This window comes from Brienomyrus brachyistius, chromosome 3 (genome assembly GCF_023856365.1).
Source record: "Brienomyrus brachyistius isolate T26 chromosome 3, BBRACH_0.4, whole genome shotgun sequence".
Classification (NCBI taxonomy): domain Eukaryota; kingdom Metazoa; phylum Chordata; class Actinopteri; order Osteoglossiformes; family Mormyridae; genus Brienomyrus; species Brienomyrus brachyistius.
Window position 1 is genome coordinate 27,567,332 of NC_064535.1, and position 22,610 is coordinate 27,589,941.

The window sequence follows — 22,610 nt, forward strand, 5'->3', positions numbered from 1 at the left end:
CCATGGTAGCACCTGCCACCTCATGTCCCTTTGAGAGGATTGCAGTTGATATCTTGGTCCCCTTGCCTGAAACTGAACTTACCAAGCAGTACATCATGGTGGTAGGGGATTATTTTTCGAAGTGGACAGAGGCATACCCCATCCCTAATAAGGAAGAAGAAACATTAGCTAAAGTGTTAGTGGATGAGTGGGTTTCTTGTAATGGTAATCCTAGAAGCCTGCACTCTGACCAAGGTTAGAGTTTTGAGTCAAACTTGTTTCAGCAACTTTGTCAGTTGCTGAACATAAGTAAGACTAGGACATCACCATACCATCCACAATCAAATGGCATGATTGAAAGGTTCAATCGCACGCTTTTGTCTATGTTAGTCTTAATTGGGATACCTTTCTTCCATTTGTATTGATGGCCTATAGAAGTAGTGTACATGCCACTACAGGCTTTATGTATAATTATTTTAATATTGGGATTCATTTTCTTAATAACTGAACGCTATTTGCAAATTGGTTAAAGTTGTCCAGTAAATTGGTTAAAGTTATTCGGTAAGCAGATTGGCTATTATCATACCAAAAATTGTAGTATTACGATCTGAAACTGCATGATCATCAAATCAAAGCAAATTTGTGGGTTTTGGAAAATTTTCTTATGGTACTGGAAAAGTTTTGGAAAAGTCATGGAAATTTATTCTGCCAGAACTGGGGGAACCCTGTTTGAGATCCTAGCGTAATTTCACGTGTACTGTGCTGTTTTATCAGATGCCCTAGTGTATGCGGGGGAATTGTGCGCTGCGAGGGAGCCAATGTGAGCCCATTGTTTTATGAATTACTTGGATAATAAAGTATTGTTATTGCTTCAGTTTGCTTGATTCTGATTGGAGTATTCATCTGTACCAGGGTATAATTAAAGGTGGTGGCAGCCTAACCTGTGGTTCACTGAGGTTCCAATATCACCCTCTAGTGGCAAGTGAATACTCATTACAATACGTTTGTAGAACCTTTTAAACATCCATCCATTTTCCAAACTGCTTATCCTACTGGGTCGCGGGGGGTCCAGAGCCTATCCCGGAAGCAATGGGCAATTTAGCAAGTCCAATCAGCTTCAGCATGTTTTTGGACTGCGGGGGGAAACCGGAGTACCTGGAGGAAACCCCACGACGACATGGGGAGAACATGCAAACTCCGCACACATGTGACCCAGGCGGAGACTTGAACCCGGGTCCCAGAGGTGTGAGGCAACAGTGCTAACCACTGTACCACCATGCCGCCCCTGCATACCCCATATAAAGAAAACGTTTTAGGTAATCTAAATGCCTTTTAAAAATTGTTTAGATCATATGAAAGCCTGCACCACATTGCTGGTGCCATATTGTCCCTAAATTCACAGTAATAAATGTGATGGTATGTGTGCATGTGCTAACAATTAGATAAATTCTGTGGTTTGGCATCCGATCTACACATGTGGTCGAAATGGATGATCGTAATAGTTTCTCTCTCCTTCAGTACTCAAAGTAAATAGGTGAATTTATTATAAAGCTTAAAATGCGTTCAGTATTTTATTATTTGAATTTTCAGAAATTAGTTTAAGTGGTTAACAGTATTAGTAGTAGTAGTGCTGTACTAATGAAAATAGAAACAACAGAACTAACATTGTTATGGCAGTTGTAACAGTAGTACTAGAGGTAATAGGCATTGTAGATTAAATTGTTCAAAAGCATAGTGCTAATTTAAGGTGGAAGAAAAAATAAAAGTATATACGCATAAACTGTAAAGCAAGCACAGTAATAAAAAATTAAAGTAAAAAAGAGTGTACGAATGCTTTGCTAAGGCACACTTACACCCCATTCCCAGCTGCAAGGATTATCTGTTTTCTAGTTCTCATTCAGATGACCATATGAATCTCAACAAAGACATTTATCTCCCTTTTCTTATGGGATAAAGAACACTTACCCTCAAGCTAAATACAGTGCTATTTGTATTTGGATTTCAGTAGAAAAAAAAATCAACTGTCCCATCAGTTTAACACTTTTCAAAATGGAACTGGCCCTGGCCCATCCAGGGTTGTTCCCTGCCTCGTGCCCATTGCTTCCAGGATAGGCTCCGGACCCCACCCCCCCCCCCCCCCCCCGCGACCCAGTAGGATAAGCGGTTTGGAAGATGGATGGATGGATGGAAAATGGAACTGTAATTGAAAATGGAAGACAACTAAAATCTTATAAGAAATAGCAGTATGTGTATCATACGGCAATACAGACAAGACAAACCCAAGCTCCATATTTGCATGCCAAATTAACCTTCTAAAATGAAAATTTTCACAACTTAGGGACTGTCACAGATTTGTATCTGACCTTGATGGAATTCCACAGTATTTGAACTTGATGTGTCATTGTGATGTATTAGCTGGATTATAATCAGCTGTAACAGACAACATGTTGACCTACCTGGGACTGCATTATATGTCTGTTCAAGACTTGCTCAGGCTGTACAGAGAGATGATGACAATAGCAATAGAACAACTTCACTGAGTGACACCTCACTCAGCTTCCACTGATTCACACAGCAAATTAGTGTGCTTTTTAACAAAAAGCTATCATCGCATGCACTTACATATCTATACAGAGATGAACAGTGAGAGTCAGTTTATTTATTTATTTTATAATTCATTAAAACTGCAGTCCATTTAATTTGTTGAAGTTTTTGAGGTTCTGAATCAACTATTTCAATCTATCATTTTTTTTTTTACCAAAAATGGAGCACTGAAGTAAAGAAATAAAAACTTGGATTATATCTGGATAATTATTGATATCGCTTGATATGGAAAAATTATCATAATAAAATATTTTGCCATATCGCCCAGCACACACACACACACACAGTATAAATGTTGGAATACAGTTTGTATTTAGGGCAACAACTACGTATCTATGTACATAGTATTGTTAATAGAGTTTAAATGTATACCGTAGTGATGAGTCGGTCGCGAACGAAACGGCTCTCAGAGCCGGCTCTTTGAAGTGCCTGTGAGCCAGAGTCAGAGCCGCTTTTTTTCTTTCATTAATTTTTTTTCAAGCTGCACAGACTGGTCAACCGCACGATGCGCGTCTGCTCTGAGCAAGAAGGGGAGGGGCGGTGCTACAGGATGCGTTCGACTTGGGCTTAAGTCTTAAGTCGTCTTGCTCTCTTGAAGTTTTTGTACCATGTGACATGGTGACGTTTTGCAGCGCCGGCCGAAGTTGGACAAAAAGAAATCTAACCATGATGTATTGCTTTAAGCCAGTGCCGTAAATTGCTGCGTGAAGTCGAACGCACCCATAGACAAATACAGCAATCACACGCACAAGACAGAGAAACAGGAGGGAAGGAGACGCGTGCGACAAAATGAATGACTGCAGGAAACGAAGTAAAATTTGGATACATTTCAATTACATTGATAATACAAAGGCAGAGTGTAGAGCGTGCAAGGTTAAAATCTCATATCGAACAGGCTCTACAAATAACCTGCATTGGCACATGAGAACTGTACATCCATCAGTGCAGTGGGAAGAAAAAAGGGAAGCAAGTGAACCTGCTACTAATGAAAGTGACAGTTTGTCTACTGCAACTGTTGAAAGTGCCAGTTTGTCAATGTCTACATCGTCATCCAGTACAGCACCACAACCACCTAGACCTACAACCTAGAGCTCTATGAGACAGTTTGTGCAAAAAGCTATGACTCAAGTAAAACAGAAAACAACTGATGAGGAATTGGCTAAAATGATTGCATGCGATTTCCAACCATAGTAATTCCATCCATCCATCCATTTTCCAAACCACTTATCCTACTGGGTCGCAGGGGGTCCGGAGTCTATCCTGGAAACAATGGGCACGAGGCAGGGAACAACATAGGATGGGGGGCCAGCAGGGACGGATTATGGGTTGTGTGGGCCCCTGGGCAAAACGTTCGCGAGGGCCCCCCCCACCACCACCACCACAATTCAAGGGCCCTTGGCAGCCAAACGCCCTCCCTATAGGGTCAAAGAATATAGGCCCTCTAAAATAGACAAACGAAAACACATTGTTAATAAGCGTTGCAAATTGTTTTGGGCTAGGGGCCCCACGGGCCCCCTGCACCCCAAGGGCCCCTGGGCAGCGGCCCCGCTGGCCCGGTCTGTAATCCGTCCCTGGGGGCCAGCCCATCGCAGCGCACACTCACACACCATTCACACACACATGCACAGCTATGGACAATTTAGCAACTCCAATTAGCCTCAGCATATTTTTGGACTGTGGGGGGAAACCGGAGTACCCGGAGGAAACCCCACGACGATATGGGGAGAACATGCAAACTCCACACACATGTGACCCAGGCGGAGACTCGAACCTGGGACCCAGAGGTGTGAGGCGACAGTGCTAACCACTGCACCACCATGCTGCCCCCCATAGTAATTCATTTCACTAATAATTTTACATTATTTTTGGTAATAAATTCATTTAAGCACCAAAAAAATCTGAAGAGCCACTTGGGAGCCGAAAGAGCCGGCTCTTTTAAGTGAGCCGAGCCATAATAGCCGGCTCTCTTAAAAGAGCCGGTATTCCCATAACTAGTATACCGGGTCGTCTGTAGATGGCGATGTTAATTGTAGAGAAGGTTGTTTAATTAAAAGAAGAAACTTGAATAAGAACTAAAAGGACTGTGTGCATTTTATTTCTGTACGGTTTTACGAAGCTTTTTCCAATAACTAAGTTTACTTAGCTAGCAGTCTTTATACCTAATTAACGTTAGCAAGTTAGTAGGTCTGTTACAATCCACGGGAGTCCCTATACTATAATAGAGTATCAAACCATGCTCCCCATATTCAAATTGTGCACAAAGACTGAGTATTGATGTGAAATCATGATATTCTGCACTGGGAGCATTTTTCGATAGGGCACCTTAGTGTATCGAATTATGCTACCCTTGATATTTTAATTAAAGCTAATATAATAGAGTATCAAACCATGCTCCCCATATTCAAACTGTGCACAAAGACTGAGTATTGATGTAATATTATGAGATTTTGCACTGGGAGCATTTTTCAATAGGGCACCTTAGTGTATCGAAGTATGCTACCCTTGATATTTTAATTAAAGCTAATATAATAGAGTATCAAACCATGCTCCCCATATTCAAACTGTGCACAAAGACTGAGTATTGATGTAATATTATGAGATTTTGCACTGGGAGCATTTTTCGATAGGGCACCTTAGTGTATCGAATTATGCTACTCTTGATATTTTAATTAAAGCTAATATAACAGAGTATCAAACCATGCTCCCCATATTCAAACTGTGCACAAAGACTGAGTATTGATGTGAAATCATGATATTCTGCACTGGGAGCATTTTTCGATAGGGCACCTTAGTGTATCGAATTATGCTACCCTTGATATTTTAATTAAAGCTAATATAATAGAGTATCAAACCATGCTCCCCATATTCAAACTGTGCACAAAGACTGAGTATTGATGTAATATTATGAGATTTTGCACTGGGAGCATCATGTGATAAGGGAAACAAATTTTCTCATAAATTTGATAAATAGCATGAAACCTTGCCCTACATATTTTTCTTTTTAATTTAAAGGATGATAATACAAATGCTATATTACTATGAAACATGTACTGTTATGGGAAATACACCATTTAAAAAGGAAACCATAAAGTAGCATTTTTCGATGCGGTAGCGTAAATCGATAGACTCTGCTATCGATTTGTGCTACGGTAGCATTTTTCGACAAAGTAGCATAAATCGACAGAACACCGGCCGCCATTTTCTACGATCGCCACTGCTATGCGATATAAGTGCATCACAGGGTAACCCCAAGCTAAAATGGGCAGTGGGCTGTCTGTGATTGCCTATTTCTGCGAGATTCCTTGTTATGACATACTTAGGATTCCCCTCTTCAGCCTCGAATTCGAATTTTTCAATTTGATCATACGGTTTGTCATTTTCGCTTGCGCCGAAAATTTTCATCAAGTTCAACCTGTTCTAAACCAAAATCTATGCTTTGGACAATAACAAAAGGTAAGTGGATGCTCTTTTTATTGTTTTTTCTGTGAACTGGTGAAGTTTAATTAAAATCAAATGAATCGGAGACAGTTATTTACCGTTCCGAAGATCGCCTGTCTGATTGACTGAGTGTCATGGCGGACACGAAATCTATGAAAATTCCCCAAAATCCTGCAGAAATAAAACTGCTTTAATACTATCAAAAGCCGGTATTATGGCATTATATGCAATCAAAAACTTGGTGCAGTGATTTACACCATGACAGCAAGATTTTAACACCTTATTCTTGATGGTGGTCATGGACCTGTGTGATGTTTTGTGTAAGTGATGGCCTTGACCTTGGAATATTGTACTAATTATCACCCATGAGGGTAATTACCAGTTATGCCTGTTTCAACTATCTGCAAAAGTATTTTAAGCATGTTGCTTAAGTTGAGAATTACTTACTTGGTGACTTTTCTTGTCATAAAATGCAATACTGGTCCATGTCACTGCGTTTTTGCCTCTTTAGCCTTCCTTGTCCGTCACACTAATTGGTTAATTAACTAATTTCAAAAGGAAAAATAGATATCCAACTTAATTGTTTAGTGTCTTTTCTGATTCTCTTTAACTTTCTCTGTATGTGTTGAAAGTTTCATTCAGTTATCTCAACCCACAAGGAAGTTATTGAACATTAAGTCATTGAATTCACTTTTGTTGATTACAGCTTTTGTGTTATTCTAATGCAAAGACTGTCATAACTTCCTTAATACTGAACATAGATGGATATCTGTTTGGTTTTGGTACCAAAATTTATTTTTCTTTACACTCTACCTGATGAAAACATTTGCAGGTCTTAATTTTACTGTCTCATTTTTTTGTAAAATACCTATAAAAGTTATTTTTGATCATTTCGCAGTAGTAGAACTTCCAGCGACGATCTCTGGAAAAACACAGAACAGTTTTATTTAATAAGCAAAGTGGTAACAGAATTTTGACTGAAAATGTAAGGAAATTAAAATAAATTCAGTCAAGGTATATTTGTTTCACATTTGTCAGAACTTTCATGCTGAACATGCGTAACAGATTATGTATGACTTTGAACAATAAAAAAATTTCTAGGTATAAGATTTAATACGTACTCATAATAATTGCTGTGGACGCTTTCAGCTCCAACAAGGTAATTCGTTTTTGGAACGAGCCAAGTGAATTCCTCATCGTATTTGTTCACGTAAGGCGTCCACTCACACTTGCTATAGTAGTTATTAGTTCGGCAACACTGAAACTGCCATCTGTAAATAATAGACATTGCAAGACAAATATTGAATGGAAACTCAAATTTACTTCAATATGATAAACAACGAAGTGGTTAGTGTCACGACTATCAGGCGCTCGAAGCGCAGACAAAAGCGCAGGACGCCAGAAGTTGAGGAAACACGGAGTTTTAATGAAAGGGGTAAGGCAAACGAGACTGACAATACAATGACCGGACTCGGGAAACAAACGGGAACACTGACTAAATACATTAGACTAATGACAACGATCAGGAACAGCTGGTAAACACGGGGAACCCACACTGGGTTACTGAGGGGGCGTGGCACGCCGAAGGAGCGACGATCGGGGCAGGACAGTTAGACACTGAGCAGCAAACTGATTCATTGATATGAAATTTAATACTAACTGAAACTTTATTCTTGCCCAACGGAGACCAGGAAAATGCAGAAATAATTTGCCAAAAAACAAATACCGTGAGATGTTTGTGATATGCATGATGAAATTTGAAAAAGCTTTGAGGAACAGAGATTATTCAAAACATTGTGAAATGCATACTCGTGCCGTTTTTCTGTACAACCCAAAATATGCAAGCTGATTAACATAACACTCTAAGAGTACAACAAATTGGATCTTTTAGCGATATTCAGTGCCTCATACTGTATGTCTGGTAGTACTAGTAGTAGTAATAATAATACTAATAATAATACCTTCTGTCTTCATAATAGTTCCGATGATGGCTGGCCATCCCCGTCATGATGTGATTGTTGGGACACACAAAGGTGAACTCCTCATCAAAATCATTGACATAGCTTGTCCAGGAGCACTCTGGGTTTGAGTTAAAGGTGTCCTGGCACTGAAACTCCCATAAACGGTCCTCATAGTAATTGCTATGCTTGCTAAAAAAAAAAAAAAAGATCTTGAGACTGACATTTACTTCATTGGACAAAACTATTGAATTAAGCAACGAAGATCACAACTGTACAGCAAGTATATATCATGAACTCCCTTGGTGTTTAGGCTCTCTTTGTAGTTGCGTGATTTTCCTTGGGCTACATCTCCTTTCACAACCCACAGGCAATTATTTTACAAACCGACAGCAGCTAGTACACCTCTTACCTATGTATACTAGAAATGGATTGTTTGTACGGGCAGTCGAAATGCAGTTTACCATCAAAAGTATTTTCCCAGCAACCTGCAACAAGAAAACAATAGCAATTGAACATTTTAGATTTTAAAAATGCACCCATCTAGTAAATGACACCAAGGATTTAATTATATGTCTAATCAACTTTGTGACATCACAGTAAAATGGGTATTACCTAATTCTTTTACCAAAGGACAGATAAAAACAAGGAGAAGGAGGAGCCTCTTCATTGTTTTCAGAAGTGCGTAAAATGCATAAATGTCGGAGCCTCAGGGGTGTTTTTATACCAACACGGCCTGCCTCCCCCCACCCCTACATAAATAAGATCAAAGTCTTCATGTTTTCAAAAGCACTATAAGGTCAGCGCTTCTGTTTGGTCAAATGTTCATTTTCATCAGTATACCTGCAGCACTTGAAAAAACAAGATGCTTCAGGCTCACCCTTCAAAAATAAGAAACTACTGTGACAACCACACACACACACACACACACACACACACACACAGGTTTGTAATTATATCTTTGTGAGGACTCTTCATTCATTTCTATGGGGAAAACTCTCACCATGACAATCTTAACCCTTCCCAGCCCTAACCTTAACCATGAGTAACCAAGCAACATATTTAGTAACATTTTTAGTTTTTTGACTGCATTCACAGACCTCTGTGGGGACCTGAAAAATGGTCCCCACAACATCAAAATAACAGGTATTTATTACATTGTGTGGGACATTTGGTCCTCACAATGTAATATAAACAAAACTTATGTGCATACACACAAACACACTACTGTATCTCCAGCAGAATACAAATGTACAATAAACTTGAAGGAATATATGCAACACACACACACATTCAGCAAAAAATTATATCACCAAATTATGCAAAGGGAAAGCAGTTTTAGAAAACTTAACTTTCTTTGCCAGATAAGCGGGTCAAAGTCTTAAAACTAAAGTACAATTTACATAATGTTCTCTTTCTGCCAGTAACTACACCCAGAGCGCACTCAAAATAACAATTCGGACTATAGGAATTTAAATTTTGTCTAAATTGTTAACTCACAAATACTGTCACTTACGGTCAATTCTTCCAAACAGCTGTCTTCCTTTGCCATGTTACATAACAACTTACATGGAGTCACCTTAAAAACAGGTGTATTATTCACCGGTCTAACTGAAGGGAACAGTATTTTGTAACGCCATTTTGTGTTGATGATGGAAATATCATCCTTGTAAGCACCAGGAACAAAGCATGGCGAAAAGCTTTACATTTTTGTTCATAACTTACATCTTGCACTGTGATGGGCTGGCCCCCCATCCAGGACTGTTCTCTGTCTCATGCACATGACTTCCGGGATAGGCTCTGGACTCCTCGCGACCCAGAAGGATAAGTGGTTTAGAGAATGGATGAGTGGATGTATTTACATCTTGACTCTGCAGTTTCATGATAAATTCCTGAGTTGGGCTGCTTGTGACCTTCATGATTTCTCCAAAGATCAAGGGTCAAAGGTTACCCAATATAGAACACATCAAATGTCTTGGTGAGTTTATAACATTGTTAACTAAGGTGTGAAAGTCCAGTTTTTGGTAGTTATTGCAATACCCCTCTAGCTTTTCTAAATAGTGAACTCTACAGGATTTCATATTTACTATAGCATGTTAACTGGTACAGAAGGCAGGTGTGTAGGTGATGGATGTGTGTGTGAGAGGGATGGGAGCGACAGCAGGCCTACACAGGCGCCTCAGTGTCACACACGTTACTGGTCAGGTGACAGCAGGCCTACACAAGCACCTCAGTGTCACACACGTTACTGGTCAGGTGACAGCAGGCCTACACAGGCGCCTCAGCATCACACACGTTACTGGTCAGGTGACAGCAGGCCTACGCAGGCGCCTCAGCATCACACACGTTACTGGTCAGGTGACTGCAGGCCTACACAGGCGCCTCAGCATCACACACGTTACTGGTCAGGTGACAGCAGGCCTACGCAGGCGCCTCAGCATCACACACGTTACTGGTCAGGTGACAGCAGGCCTACACAGGCGCCTCAGCATCACACACGTTACTGGTCAGGTGACAGCAGGCCTACACAGGCGCCTCAGCATCACACATGTTACCGGTCTGGTGACAGCAGGCCTACGCAGGCGCCTCAGCATCACACACGTTACTGGTCAGGTGACAGCAGGCCTACACAGGCGCCTCAGCATCACACATGTTACTGGTCAGGTGACAGCAGGCCTACACAGGCGCCTCAGCATCACACACGTTACTGGTCAGGTGACTGCAGGCCTACACATGTACCCCAGCATCACACATGTTACTGGTCAGGTGACAGCAGGCCTACACAGGCGCCTCAGCATCACACACGTTACTGGTCAGGTGACTGCAGGCCTACGCAGGCGCCTCAGCATCACACACGTTACTGGTCAGGTGACAGCAGGACTACACAGGCGCCTCAGCATCACACATGTTACTGGTCAGGTGACTGCAGGCCTACACATGTACCCCAGCATCACACATGTTACTGGTCAGGTGACAGCAGGCCTACACAGGCGCCTCAGCATCACACACGTTACTGGTCAGGTGACAGCAGGCCTACACAGGCGCCTCAGCATCACACATGTTACCGGTCTGGTGACAGCAGGCCTACACAGGCACCTCAGCATCACACATGTTACCGGTCTGGTGACAGCAGGCCTACACATGTACCCCAGCATCACACATGTTACTGGTCAGGTGACAGCAGGCCTACACAGGCGCCTCAGCATCACACACGTTACTGGTCAGGTGACAGCAGGCCTACACAGGCGCCTCAGCATCACACATGTTACCGGTCTGGTGACAGCAGGCCTACACAGGCGCCTCAGCATCACACGCGTTACTGGTCAGGTGACTGCAGGCCTACACAGGCGCCTCAGCATCACACACGTTACTGGTCAGGTGACTGCAGGCCTACACAGGCGCCTCAGCATCACACGCGTTACTGGTCAGGTGACTGCAGGCCTACACAGGCGCCTCAGCATCACACGCGTTACTGGTCAGGTGACAGCAGGCCTACACAGGCGCCTCAGCATCACACGCGTTATTGGTCAGGTGACTGCAGGCCTACACAGGCGCCTCAGCATCACACACGTTACTGGTCTGGTGACAGCAGGCCTACACAGGCGCCTCAGCATCACACGCGTTACTGGTCAGGTGACTGCAGGCCTACACAGGCGCCTCAGCATCACACACGTTACTGGTCAGGTGACTGCAGGCCTACCCAGGCGCCTCAGCATCACACATGTTACTGGTCAGGTGACTGCAGGATACGGTCATGGCCTTTGAATAGAGGTTGCAACGGTGAAAGTTCTAAACTGATGATGATATTTATTTTTTTAAATACCGTTCCTCTCCATATCCTACTGAAAATGTTCGCAACCCAGCAGTTAAGAAATACTCCCTTAAGTGGATAAACAGTTATTGAAGACTGATGAATACTGGTCAGGGTTTATATTATACAGTAGCCTGCAATGATTGATCTGTTCCAACTCTCCAAAAAAAGAGTGTATAGTTCCACCGAGCCCAGTGCGATATTAAATATGAACATGCTAAATTTCCATATGATAGGGCAGTGAAGGAAAGCCCAGCTAACATGAAGGACACAATCAGTAAGCATGCAATAGGGCTGAAGGTAAGTGAATTCTGGGTTTAGATGTGCAAACAGCATAATCCTTTAGAGTCTTACACTGTCAGAAAAAAAGCATACAGCTCTGGTACGGTTATGTTCTCAAAGATACCAACAACATGCACCCCCAATGATACAAAATTGTTCCTTAGAGTCCATTTCTGTACCTTAAATTAAATTAAAGGGTACACTTACCTACAGCTAGGGTACAATTGACAGCCCCAGTGACAAGTAATTGTACCCTCAAAGGTACAAACGGGTACTTTTTTTTTCTGACAGTGTAGTGCTCATGAACATCATGCCAAGTTTCTTAGGGTTCATCCCAAATTGCTCAAGTAGCCCTAGAACTGCAGAGGGGGCCTATTTGTCAGTATGACGAATGGCAGTGTGTGACGTTATCTAATGGGAAATATTGGCTGACACTAAATCACCAGCTTGACTGAAATGTCGCACCTTAGCTAGTGGTCGGCCAGCATCATCAGTACTCCACGGGGCAACATGTACCATGTGTTTAGTTACTATAGGTGTAGAATGACTTTTGATTTGCCCCCAGCTAGCACCTTATACTTCGCAGGACAGACGCTAGATCACTGCATTAGGCCCCGGACCCACAATACAGCAGCAGTAAAAGTTGTCAACTGACAACGGTCAAAGTCATCACCTGGTGTTTTTTTTTTTTTTAACCACACTCTCTGCAACCTCCATTTAGTGGATAAACAGTTACTGAAGAATATAGGAACCCTAAATAATTCATCTGTTCCAACTCACCGGTCTGGGTGTAGTGCATCCAGTTGAGGATGACCTCTGGGGCTCGGTACCAGCGGGTAACCACGTAGCCGGTCATCTCACTGTCAGCTTGTCGATCCAGCCCGAAGTCCAGGATCTAGAACAATGGACCACGTTGATACTAGAATTTTATTTGACACAGCAAGCTGGTGGCTCACACGGGTACAGTAGCCCTTTGCTCTCCATTCTGGTGCTTTGTTTGCTTTCATTTTTGTTTGACGAACTGTGTAATGTCCACTTTGTGTATAGCTGGCAGGACTTAATCAACGTTGGACTGCAGTATAAATCAAACATTCACAAGCCCCTTTCAGTGGACTTACACCAAAAGACATAGGAAAAACACCGGAGATACTATAGGTTGTAGTCGGACCCAACAAGAGATGGAAACAACAGAGGGAGAGGAAGCAGAAGCAGGGATATGGGTCAGGACGACTGGCCCGGCTAAAGGAACAGCCCCATAAATCTCTTTTGCCAAGCGTCTTTCACACCAACATGAGATCAATTACTCAAAGAATGGACAAGTTGGAGCTACAGATTGCTGCAAATGGTTTCATCTGGAATTTTGTGATGAATATAACTGAGGGATTTCCCTAGTTAATTTGTAGTTATTTAATTATGTTCATTTAGTTCACTCATTTATAGCTTTCATATTTCTTGTTTTTATATTTCTTACTGTCCTTGCTAGTACTGTACTCGCTCATCATGTTCTTTGCCTCTCATAAAACTTACTCTCACCAAGGCCATCTGACCCCCTGGCTCCAGGAGTCTGTATGAAGAGCATAGGTGAAGGCCCTGCTTCCCTCAGTGGGGGCAGAGACAGACACAGACAGACACTGAGCCGACCGTGTGTAAACATTTTTCTGTAACATCTTCATTCTGTTTTAATAAACTGCTTAAGCTTAAGCAACCTGCCTCATCATTCAACTAAAAGAACCTGAGGTGTCACTGAAGAAATCTATTAAAACGAAGACCAGGCTTCAGCTGCAAATCCCTGACACAAGGATACAGCTAGTGGACTGCACAGTTGACCGGCAAGAGAGAAATAAAGACTCGGGTAAGAAGAGAAGATGTGGATTATGTCAAAACCCAGGACTGGAGAAGACAATTAAAAAGGACCCAATTACAGGAGACCGAGGTGTTTATTCAGGGAACCAGGCAAACAGAGATCAGATCGATAAGCAAGAAAAGTATTTGAGTTAGAAAGTCCAGAGGATTTAAGTGTGTTAAATGTACAGTTTTAAATAAAAACCACACAGTTTTAATTAACATGGTAGTTTACAAATCCTGTCCTACCTCAAAGTTCTGGGATGACATGGATTATCTAGTTACCCTACGTCAACTCAGATAGACAGCAAGCTATAACAAAAACACTGGGAAACACCTTCCATTGTACCATGGTGACTTGGAGTGATACCTGTTGCTACTGGGGCAGTTGAAATGAAAGACAGTACCTGTTGCAGAAATATTGATTCAGAGTATTGTAGAAAGAGATGGACTGAATATTCATAATGGGTAAAAAATGGTCTCATAATGGTTTCTCGACCAGTACGACACATGGCAAAATATTTTTCACCACTCAACACGATTGATTTCAAACATGGACTAAAAACCCATAACTTTTTTTGTAAGTTTCCGGTGAAACAGCGGGAACCAGTTTTCAGCCCTGGATGGTCAGTCTTGAGGGCCACATCATATGTGGGGGGGGGGGGGATCCAGCCTACCTTCTTAACAGGGCTTGTGGCATTAATTTACACATTCTACAACTTTAATCTCCAACTCCAGGAAAAGGCAGCATGCACACTCACATTTATGCAAAAGTTTGATACTTGTAAACCCTGTATTTTTTATCTTTTTTGATGACCTGCTATTGCACATCCATGCATTTGCTATGTTTTATTGTGTTGTTAATCCGAGTTTACACAACTTGACTTTAACACAGTTTCTTAAGAAACGCTATCATTTTTCAGGGGGTTTGTTGGACCCTGATAAATAAATCCTGAGAGGCACCAAGGCTGGATGGGGCAAAGTTTTACCAAAGAAAACTGACCAAGTCACCAACTAAAAGGAGAAAATGCTCAATCCACATGTATCCACTCTGCCGAGGAGACTCACGAACTTTGAGTAGGACTTCATTGAAAATGGTGAGCTTACTAGACCCCACTGCTCACATATATTTATGAAAACCCCAGCGGGTCTCATTCCTCTAACTTGTTCTTCCCCTCTCTCACCTTCCATCTCCTGCTCTCCCTTACAGAGCTAAAGTCTGATCCGTCTTCCATTCTCTCACATTATTTTTTATTCTCGCAATAATTCATTTACTCATGACATGTTATTCTCACACTGTGTATTATTTCTGTTATTCTATGTGTTATTTGTGGTCTGTTTCAGAAACATATAACACATACGGTACAACAATTTGAATGTTCCAGGCTGGGATGCTTTGCCTGGCTGAGGGGTTAGTTCAGGTCTTGGGATATTTTTTCTTTGGATTCTTATGTTCATAGTCCACATTATGATAAGAGGAAAGGATTGGCGCACATGCTGATTTTGGATATGAGATTCATGTAAGTTGCAATGAAAGTTATTATGGAACTCATCTCTCTCTCTCTGTCTCTCTCGCTCACACACACACACACACACACACACACACACACACAGAGCTACCAAGGCTGGACTGAGAGAACTGAATCTAGTATGCCAGAAATCAGTACTTTCACTTCAGCACTTAACCCTGTGTCTTAGAGCCTGTGTTAGAGCCTGCGCATTCAGTTCATATTTAGACAAGATGCTGTTTCCAACACTATTTTAAAATAAAAGATAAAGTGTAATTAGATGGATTTTTTAATCATGCCTTTAATCATATTTAGCATGACTATTTTTATCTGTATAACTCAGTCAGTATTAATTTAGGGTAAAAAAAAACTAGGTGTATTAAAATTTGCAAAAAATTAATCAACGGTAAGATACAGTAAGAAAAAAAATAGCTAAACAGTAAAAACTGTTCATTTTACAGTAAAATGATGGCAACCCTGCTGCCAATTATTTACTGTTTTTTTTTTAGTTAAGTTATTGTTGAGATCGCAGAGCTTCTGTGGTGTTACAGCAATTACTTTGTTTATCTATTCATCCCCAACAGTGAGCTGCAACTTGCAATAACTATACTGTTTACTATGCTAAACAGAGAGAATAAGGCATAAGGCAGAGGGACACCGTGGATGGAACATTAGTTCATCAGAAGTCATACACACGAGGGGTGCAGCGGTACAAAAAAAGGGCTGAGTATGTAGCTTAGATTTGAAGTCATGGTTCGGTATGTTTTCAGTACAGTGGGGGTAAAATAAACAAAACATAAATTGTTTATTTTTTTTTTTAAATAATGGTTTACTTCTGTCAAGTAAATAAAAATTAAATATCAATTAAGGTACACATTTAGAAAAATAACTGTACCTGATCGGTACTGAATTCACATTAGCAGCGTTCAGCTTCATATTCGAATTGGGCAACACAAATATTGCCTCAAAAAATGCAAAGCATAATAACATACATATCCATTATGGTGCAGCATTTAAAAAATACCTGTACTGTACTTGCATTCACATTAACTTTCAGTTTCACAGTTGACCGTACACGCGCATGCGTAGTGGCGCGACTTCCTCCGCCTCTTTCCGAATGCTGCTCGGCGGAAACACAGAAACACACAAAGGTTCCGGATTTGTTGCATTCGTTCAGTACATACGCAAACCGAAGCGGAAGACCCGCATCGAAAATTTTCGGTACGAATACGTGTACCGTTACACTTCTAATACACACATACACGCGCAGTTTAGTGACACTAATTATAGTAACTGCCCACTAACTGGGGGCGGAACAAAGAGAGCTAGGAGGAGGTGGGGGAGAGGTACTGGTACGATTCAAACCACCACCCCTGGAGATGTGAGGTAACAGGGTTACCCTCTGAGCCACGAAATAATAATATCTTATTTCCTTACATTTATGGGGGTAACACAGCCTGTATCTCAAGCACCGTGATCCTACACCTTCATGATTACTGCTGCAGCAGGAAACCAGTGGCAGAAAACTCTTAACTTTGCACAATGTTTGTGTTGACACAGCAGCTGAGAGTCTGTGTATTTTGTATGAGACACAATGCTTTTCCCATCATTCCCCACCATCAGCTATCTTTGGCTTAAAGAGGTCAAGCAAAGGGTAATGAATGTTAAGTGGGATTTAAAATGCCTTATGAAGATGGTGTACCCAGGTCAGCAGACAGCATTCTGCATGCCACAGTTAGGAGCTGCCTTTTAATGAATTAACTGTTAACTGGGCCTGTCCATGTGTGTTTATTTCTAATGTTCCTGTGAATTTTGCACACCCTTTCCATCAGAAAGGCACATGTGATGCAACCAACGAGAGTGTGTTCCCGTACTGACTAGAGTACTGGGTAATTTCTCTATAGCACATACTGCATGCCTTAAAAATGTGCAGTTAAACTCAAAACTCGAATTAAAAAAATATTTATTTTAATTATTTTCAATTATTTAAAATTTTAATTTCTTTTTGACGCGAGTATCTCTTTAAAGTAACAACTAATTTGAACAGATTTGATTTCTGGCTTTGAAGGCTTGAGGGGTATCTAATTTATTACTGTAAATCGGCCTTTACTGGGACAGTCCTGAGCACAGTACATGGTCCCAGGCACACCCTGAACCGCACACATACACGTGCTTGTCCAGGTTTTCTGCTTGCCAGTTGTTTCCATTTCAGCAGGTGAGCCTCAGATTGGTCAGTTCTCGCCAGACTTCTGCTGACTGCCGACTATGCGCTACCAAGCAGGACAAAGTGCAGTAGACAGGCCCCAAGACACAGGGCAGTGAAAGTGAAAAATCAGAGAAGTGAAAAATCAGAAACGGATTCAAAAACCACTGACCAAAAAACTTCAACAGGCAAGTTTGTGTGAAATAAAATAAACCTCAAGACTGAGGAAGGAGATGCTGACCTGAATGAGCTTCAGATGTGGGTGATTAGACATTAGGATCATCTGGAGATGGGCGTGGCAATGGGGGAACGATCATGCTGGCAGCCGGTAATTAATGAACTGGATTCTGGACCGGATGTGACAAATAATTCCACTGAAACCTATGTCTATTTTATCTATAATACCTTGATGTTGCAACAAAGTTCTTAACTAAATAAGTATATAAATATGGGCTTTAAATACAGGAACCCTTTGAAGCACTATGTCAAGAACACTATCCTTCTTATTTACACAAGTTATTCACAGTCACCTTTACCAAGACCTGGATTATATATGATCGATTATAAATACACTGTTAGATATTAACTCAGCAAATTCAAGTCCAATAACTTGGCCAGGAGTACAAAAAATCTTTTCTTGACCCTGGGTAATTTAAAGCATTAAATCCCTATCAGGCTGTTCCCTACCCAAATCTTCACTATGGAGACGAATAAATGTTTGTGTCGCAGAAGCAGAGTCTGCATTTTGGGTTCGCTCCCATTGTATGTCCATTGGCGTCTGTTGTAATAAACCTTCAAATTTACCTACAGAGTCTTACTTCTTTCATTTGATCTAGTGCAGATTTATCAATGACCACTCTCAGTTCAAAGTATGTGGAATTTCCCATAAAATGTATGTTCTTTGCTCATTGCTCTTCGAGAGCTTATGGAAAATGTGATTAATAGACAAGGCAATAAACTCAATCTGCCAAAAGAGTGGGGATGCATCAGATGGGCCAATCAAAATAAAATACATGTTACCAAACTACCAATCATAGCCTGTATAATGGGCTATTTCCTTCAGCTTAATTTCACCATGGCTGAACTTCTTGTCTTCCCTGCCAGCTATACTGTCCATCATGACATCACTGTTCATCATGGATCATCCACACTGTCTCCTTCAAGGTTTGCCAGTAACATTGGGATATTGATAGATGACCAGCTGTGCTTTGCTGAGCACGTATCAGGGCTCCCCTGATCCTGCAGCGTTACCCTGTATAACATCAGGAAGATCAGACCTTTTCTATCAGAGTATGCAGCTCAGCTTCTAGTCCAGGTACTTGCTGCCTCACAGCTAGACTACTGTAACTCTCAACTAGGAGGTGGACCAGTATGTGCTGTCAGAACGTTGCAGATGATTCAAGATACAGCAGCGCATGTGATATTCATTCAGCCTAAACCTTCTCATGACACTCCTCCTTGTCTCTCATCAGCAGCTCCTTCTTGACGCTCGCATCAAGTTCAAGTCCTTGGTGCCGACTTAGTGGTTCATCACTGCATGGACACCCATCTCCATCAAAAGGCTCCTGAAGGCCTAAGTCCCATCTCACCCCCTTTAGTCAGCAAACCAATGCCACTTGGGCCTCATGAGTCACTCTAGATGGTTCTCTTGTGTGGTTTCCTGAAGGTGGAATTATCAGACTCCCTCTTCATCTTCAAGAAACACATCAAGACCCGTCTGTTCCATAAATTTCATGTCTAGCCTGGTGCCTCTTTATGTTCCTTGAATGGTGCATTTATGTTGTGCTTCTGGTCGTGTTGTGCTGCATTGTTAGTACTGCTTGCACTTGTACTTGGACATTCACTGGAAGCTCAGCTGTACTAGATAAGTCCAGTGCTGGGTCCAAAAACAAAATCACTACGGGTGCATATGTATTTAGTGATATGTCATGATCACTGCAGCCATGTCACTGGGATGACTGACTTCCACCTGAGGGGGCACATTAAAGGTGGATGAATGATGAAAAAAGTGAAATATTATGGTATTTGCTTCATTCAGAAATTTGTGGCATAGATAGACAGTGTGAGATGTTAAATATCGCATCTCATATTTGTGGACAAATATTTGGCTTTCAAACTGTAACCTGGGGTGCTGTAATACATTATTTTTGTCTTGGAGTCAAGAACAAAATATTTTACCAAGGGTGACAGAGGATTTAATCAGGATTTAACCTCCCGCCATCATTTAAAGCGTGGTTCAGCTCTGATCCAGGAGACATAAATGAAAAGCTCTCCTACATCTCTGCTTTCATTGTGTTTCATTATCTATAAAAAAATACATTAAATGATCAAATTTAAACATCATACAACACAAGTTCCTGTTTTGCGTGTGTGTGTATGTATCACGATGCGATGTGTGTCACGTTTTTAGATAGAGGTTATTTTTATAACGTCTGTCATGCTTTATTGGGATATTTAATCTCAAATGACAATGTAATCGACACACGGCACAGTGTTCTATATTTTACGTGATCTACATGCATGTAAATTTGCTAAAGATAGGTGACGTGACACAGGGCTGAACCTCTCTGATAATGTGCTTAATGCCTTTGTTTGTACTGGCAGAAGCTAAACAAAGCATGACCCCCCCTTTCTTTGAGAAACTTACTGTAAGTACAACAAATGTCCTTTTTCCTGATAAGGTTTAAATAGCTTGTTTTTATTTGCAGGGCTTGTCATTTATACAAATGTGAACAGAGACTCCACTAACAACAGCTATTTAACTATTATTTATATAATATTTTATATTACTTTAGGTAAGAGTTTTAAAACTGGTGCTACCATTTACAGGGGCTTTAGGGGTGCCTCACATTTGCAGCATTATGGGCTTGAATCCAACACCCATTTGGTAGGTATGAAGTTTACATGTTCTCTCCACAGTCCAAAAACAGGCAGTTAGATTATCTGACATGTGTGAGCATGTGCATGTATGTCTCCTGTAATGGATTGGTGTCCCATCCAGGGTGTACAACTGCCTTGTGCCCTGTTCTGCCTGGGAATAGTTGTGACCTAAGTCAGGATGAGCAAATAGAAGATGACCAAAACCATTTTAAAGCATCTGTTTTTCTATATTAGCCTGCCAAAGAAGAACATAAGATATAAAAGATCAGAAGTGGCTTCTTACATTATATACATTGTGGGTTACTACTATTGCCTCTAATAAATGGTAGTAACATGTTATTATTATTGTTATTATTAGTAGTAGTAATAGTAGCATAATAATAATAATAATAATTATTATTATTATTATTAATGATTATAATAATAATAACTGTTATAATTTATTTTGGGCATAGTGCATTTTGAGCTTTGAGTCCCTCAATTTGTATTGCTTTTGACATTCTATTTAAATGCAATCAAAAGAACGTATATAGTTCTTAAAGACACAGCTTTAACTGGATTTTATTCTTAAAATTTGTATTGATTATTCATGTACCATTCTTCTGAATTGAACGTGTTCAAAGTAGGAGGTGTGCCAATTTATGAAACTTCTCTCTTCACAAAGCCATCAATTCCGCGATGCCGTTGAAGACGGTTCCTCTGCTTCTGCTGCGGAAAACCGATGACTAATTACAATGGCAGACAGATTACGGTCTCAAACACCCATTAATTATCATTACGCAAATAAAAAATGGCATGTGACATGTGTGCTGGAGGGTTTTTTTTGTATTTATCTATCTATTATTTTGAGCGTCTGAAGTAAAAAGATATTGGATAGACATGCATCAGCTGTATTTCCTGGTATGTTGACTTCTCTTGCTTTGCCAGTTTCCTTTATCAATACGCCTGCATATGCACTATAACTGTACATTGTGTATACAGTGGCCATTTTCATTAGGTGTTCCTGTGTTGCGTCACGTAAGACCCACATTTTTCTCCAGAACTATTTCAAGGCTACATGAGTTGTGCCTATTGAGTTGCCTGTCTGTACACCCGTGATGCACTGAGCTGTTATTTTTGCACCTTTGACTGCTCCGTTGGCATTAATGAGTCCAGGGATTCTTGACTGAATTCTTTCATTAATAGGGTGTTTTTGGCAACAGAAATGCCATTGGCCGATTCATCACACCTAGACATTGACACTAACTTTTGCAGAATACGTACATGTAATTATGGGCCAGGAACGGAAGGTGCAAGATACCTATTATGGTTATTAGAATTTTTCACTATTAATATTATTATGCTTTCTGTCATGGAGAGTATGGGAGTACGAGATTACGGTAGCTCATAGAACACCTTGGTCAATTTTGAGATTTTTACAAATTTATCCAGGTATCAATTTTGGGGTTAATTCACCCACCTCTGCAGCACCAGCAACAGACCAGATTTCAAGGTACATTTTTCTTATAGCACTTGAACTGTTTGTCCCATGTTTTTTCGCCTAAATCCCAGGTCATCACGATTTGCCCATCACCGAACTCTGCCCAAAGGGAGTCGAGAAAAAAACTTGCCCCTCAGGGGAGCTATAATAATAATTTTTAAAAATTGATTGCCCAATTTTTTTTTCCACTTGGGCGCATTAAATAAGAGAACAATGTGTTCATATTTTTGGTCTAAAATCACGATTTTTATAGGAAGTCATGCCATTTTAAATCCTGAGATCTGGACATGTTGCCATTTCCTGTTCCACGATTGTTTTTTTTTTGGTGGTCACCAAACAGGAAGCAAGGCTATTTCTCCGTAACGTTTTTATGTAGCTACACCACACTTGGTGAAATGACTCAAGACTCTGCTCAGGGGAACTATAAAAATAAAATATCAATAAATAACTAAAAATGACTTTTTGTTATTAGTGTTCATATCTTTTGTCTAAAATCATGATTGATATGTGCATGATTGATTCTTCAATCATCTTCAGTGGTGAAGCACCTTAAAAGAGAGTAACCCTATTTCTCAGTATTTAATTTTTGTATCTACACCAAACTGATTCAGGACCCCGTGCAAAG

General features: G+C 40.8%; 1 protein-coding gene and 2 long non-coding RNA genes across 5 annotated transcripts; 1 reads left to right on the plus strand and 2 right to left on the minus strand.

Annotated features, from left to right (window-relative positions):
* Window positions 1-3,395: 3,395 nt before the first annotated feature.
* Window positions 3,396-6,780, minus strand: LOC125739458 (uncharacterized). The gene is made up of 2 exons (XR_007397163.1): window positions 5,773-6,780; window positions 3,396-4,791 (listed from the first exon to the last, which is right to left on the minus strand). It is a non-coding gene; the product is annotated as an uncharacterized LOC125739458 (long non-coding RNA).
* A 13-nt stretch (window positions 6,781-6,793) lies between these two features.
* Window positions 6,794-16,336, minus strand: LOC125739457 (hemagglutinin/amebocyte aggregation factor-like). Its single transcript, XM_049009598.1, has 6 exons — window positions 16,318-16,336; window positions 12,853-12,967; window positions 8,392-8,467; window positions 7,983-8,171; window positions 7,143-7,292; window positions 6,794-6,943 (listed from the first exon to the last, which is right to left on the minus strand). Exons 2-6 carry the CDS (start codon window positions 12,926-12,928, stop codon window positions 6,871-6,873), a joined length of 564 nt encoding a protein of 187 aa, XP_048865555.1. The 5' UTR covers window positions 12,929-12,967; window positions 16,318-16,336; the 3' UTR covers window positions 6,794-6,870.
* LOC125739459 (uncharacterized) lies at window positions 10,311-11,216 on the plus strand. 3 transcript variants are annotated; one of them, XR_007397166.1, is made up of 4 exons: window positions 10,311-10,388; window positions 10,593-10,694; window positions 10,746-10,796; window positions 11,154-11,216. It is a non-coding gene; the product is annotated as an uncharacterized LOC125739459 (long non-coding RNA). The 3 variants fall into 3 exon arrangements; XR_007397164.1 differs by lacking the exon at window positions 10,746-10,796 and adding an exon at window positions 10,950-11,000; XR_007397165.1 differs by lacking the exon at window positions 11,154-11,216 and adding an exon at window positions 10,950-11,012.
* Window positions 16,337-22,610: the final 6,274 nt, after the last annotated feature.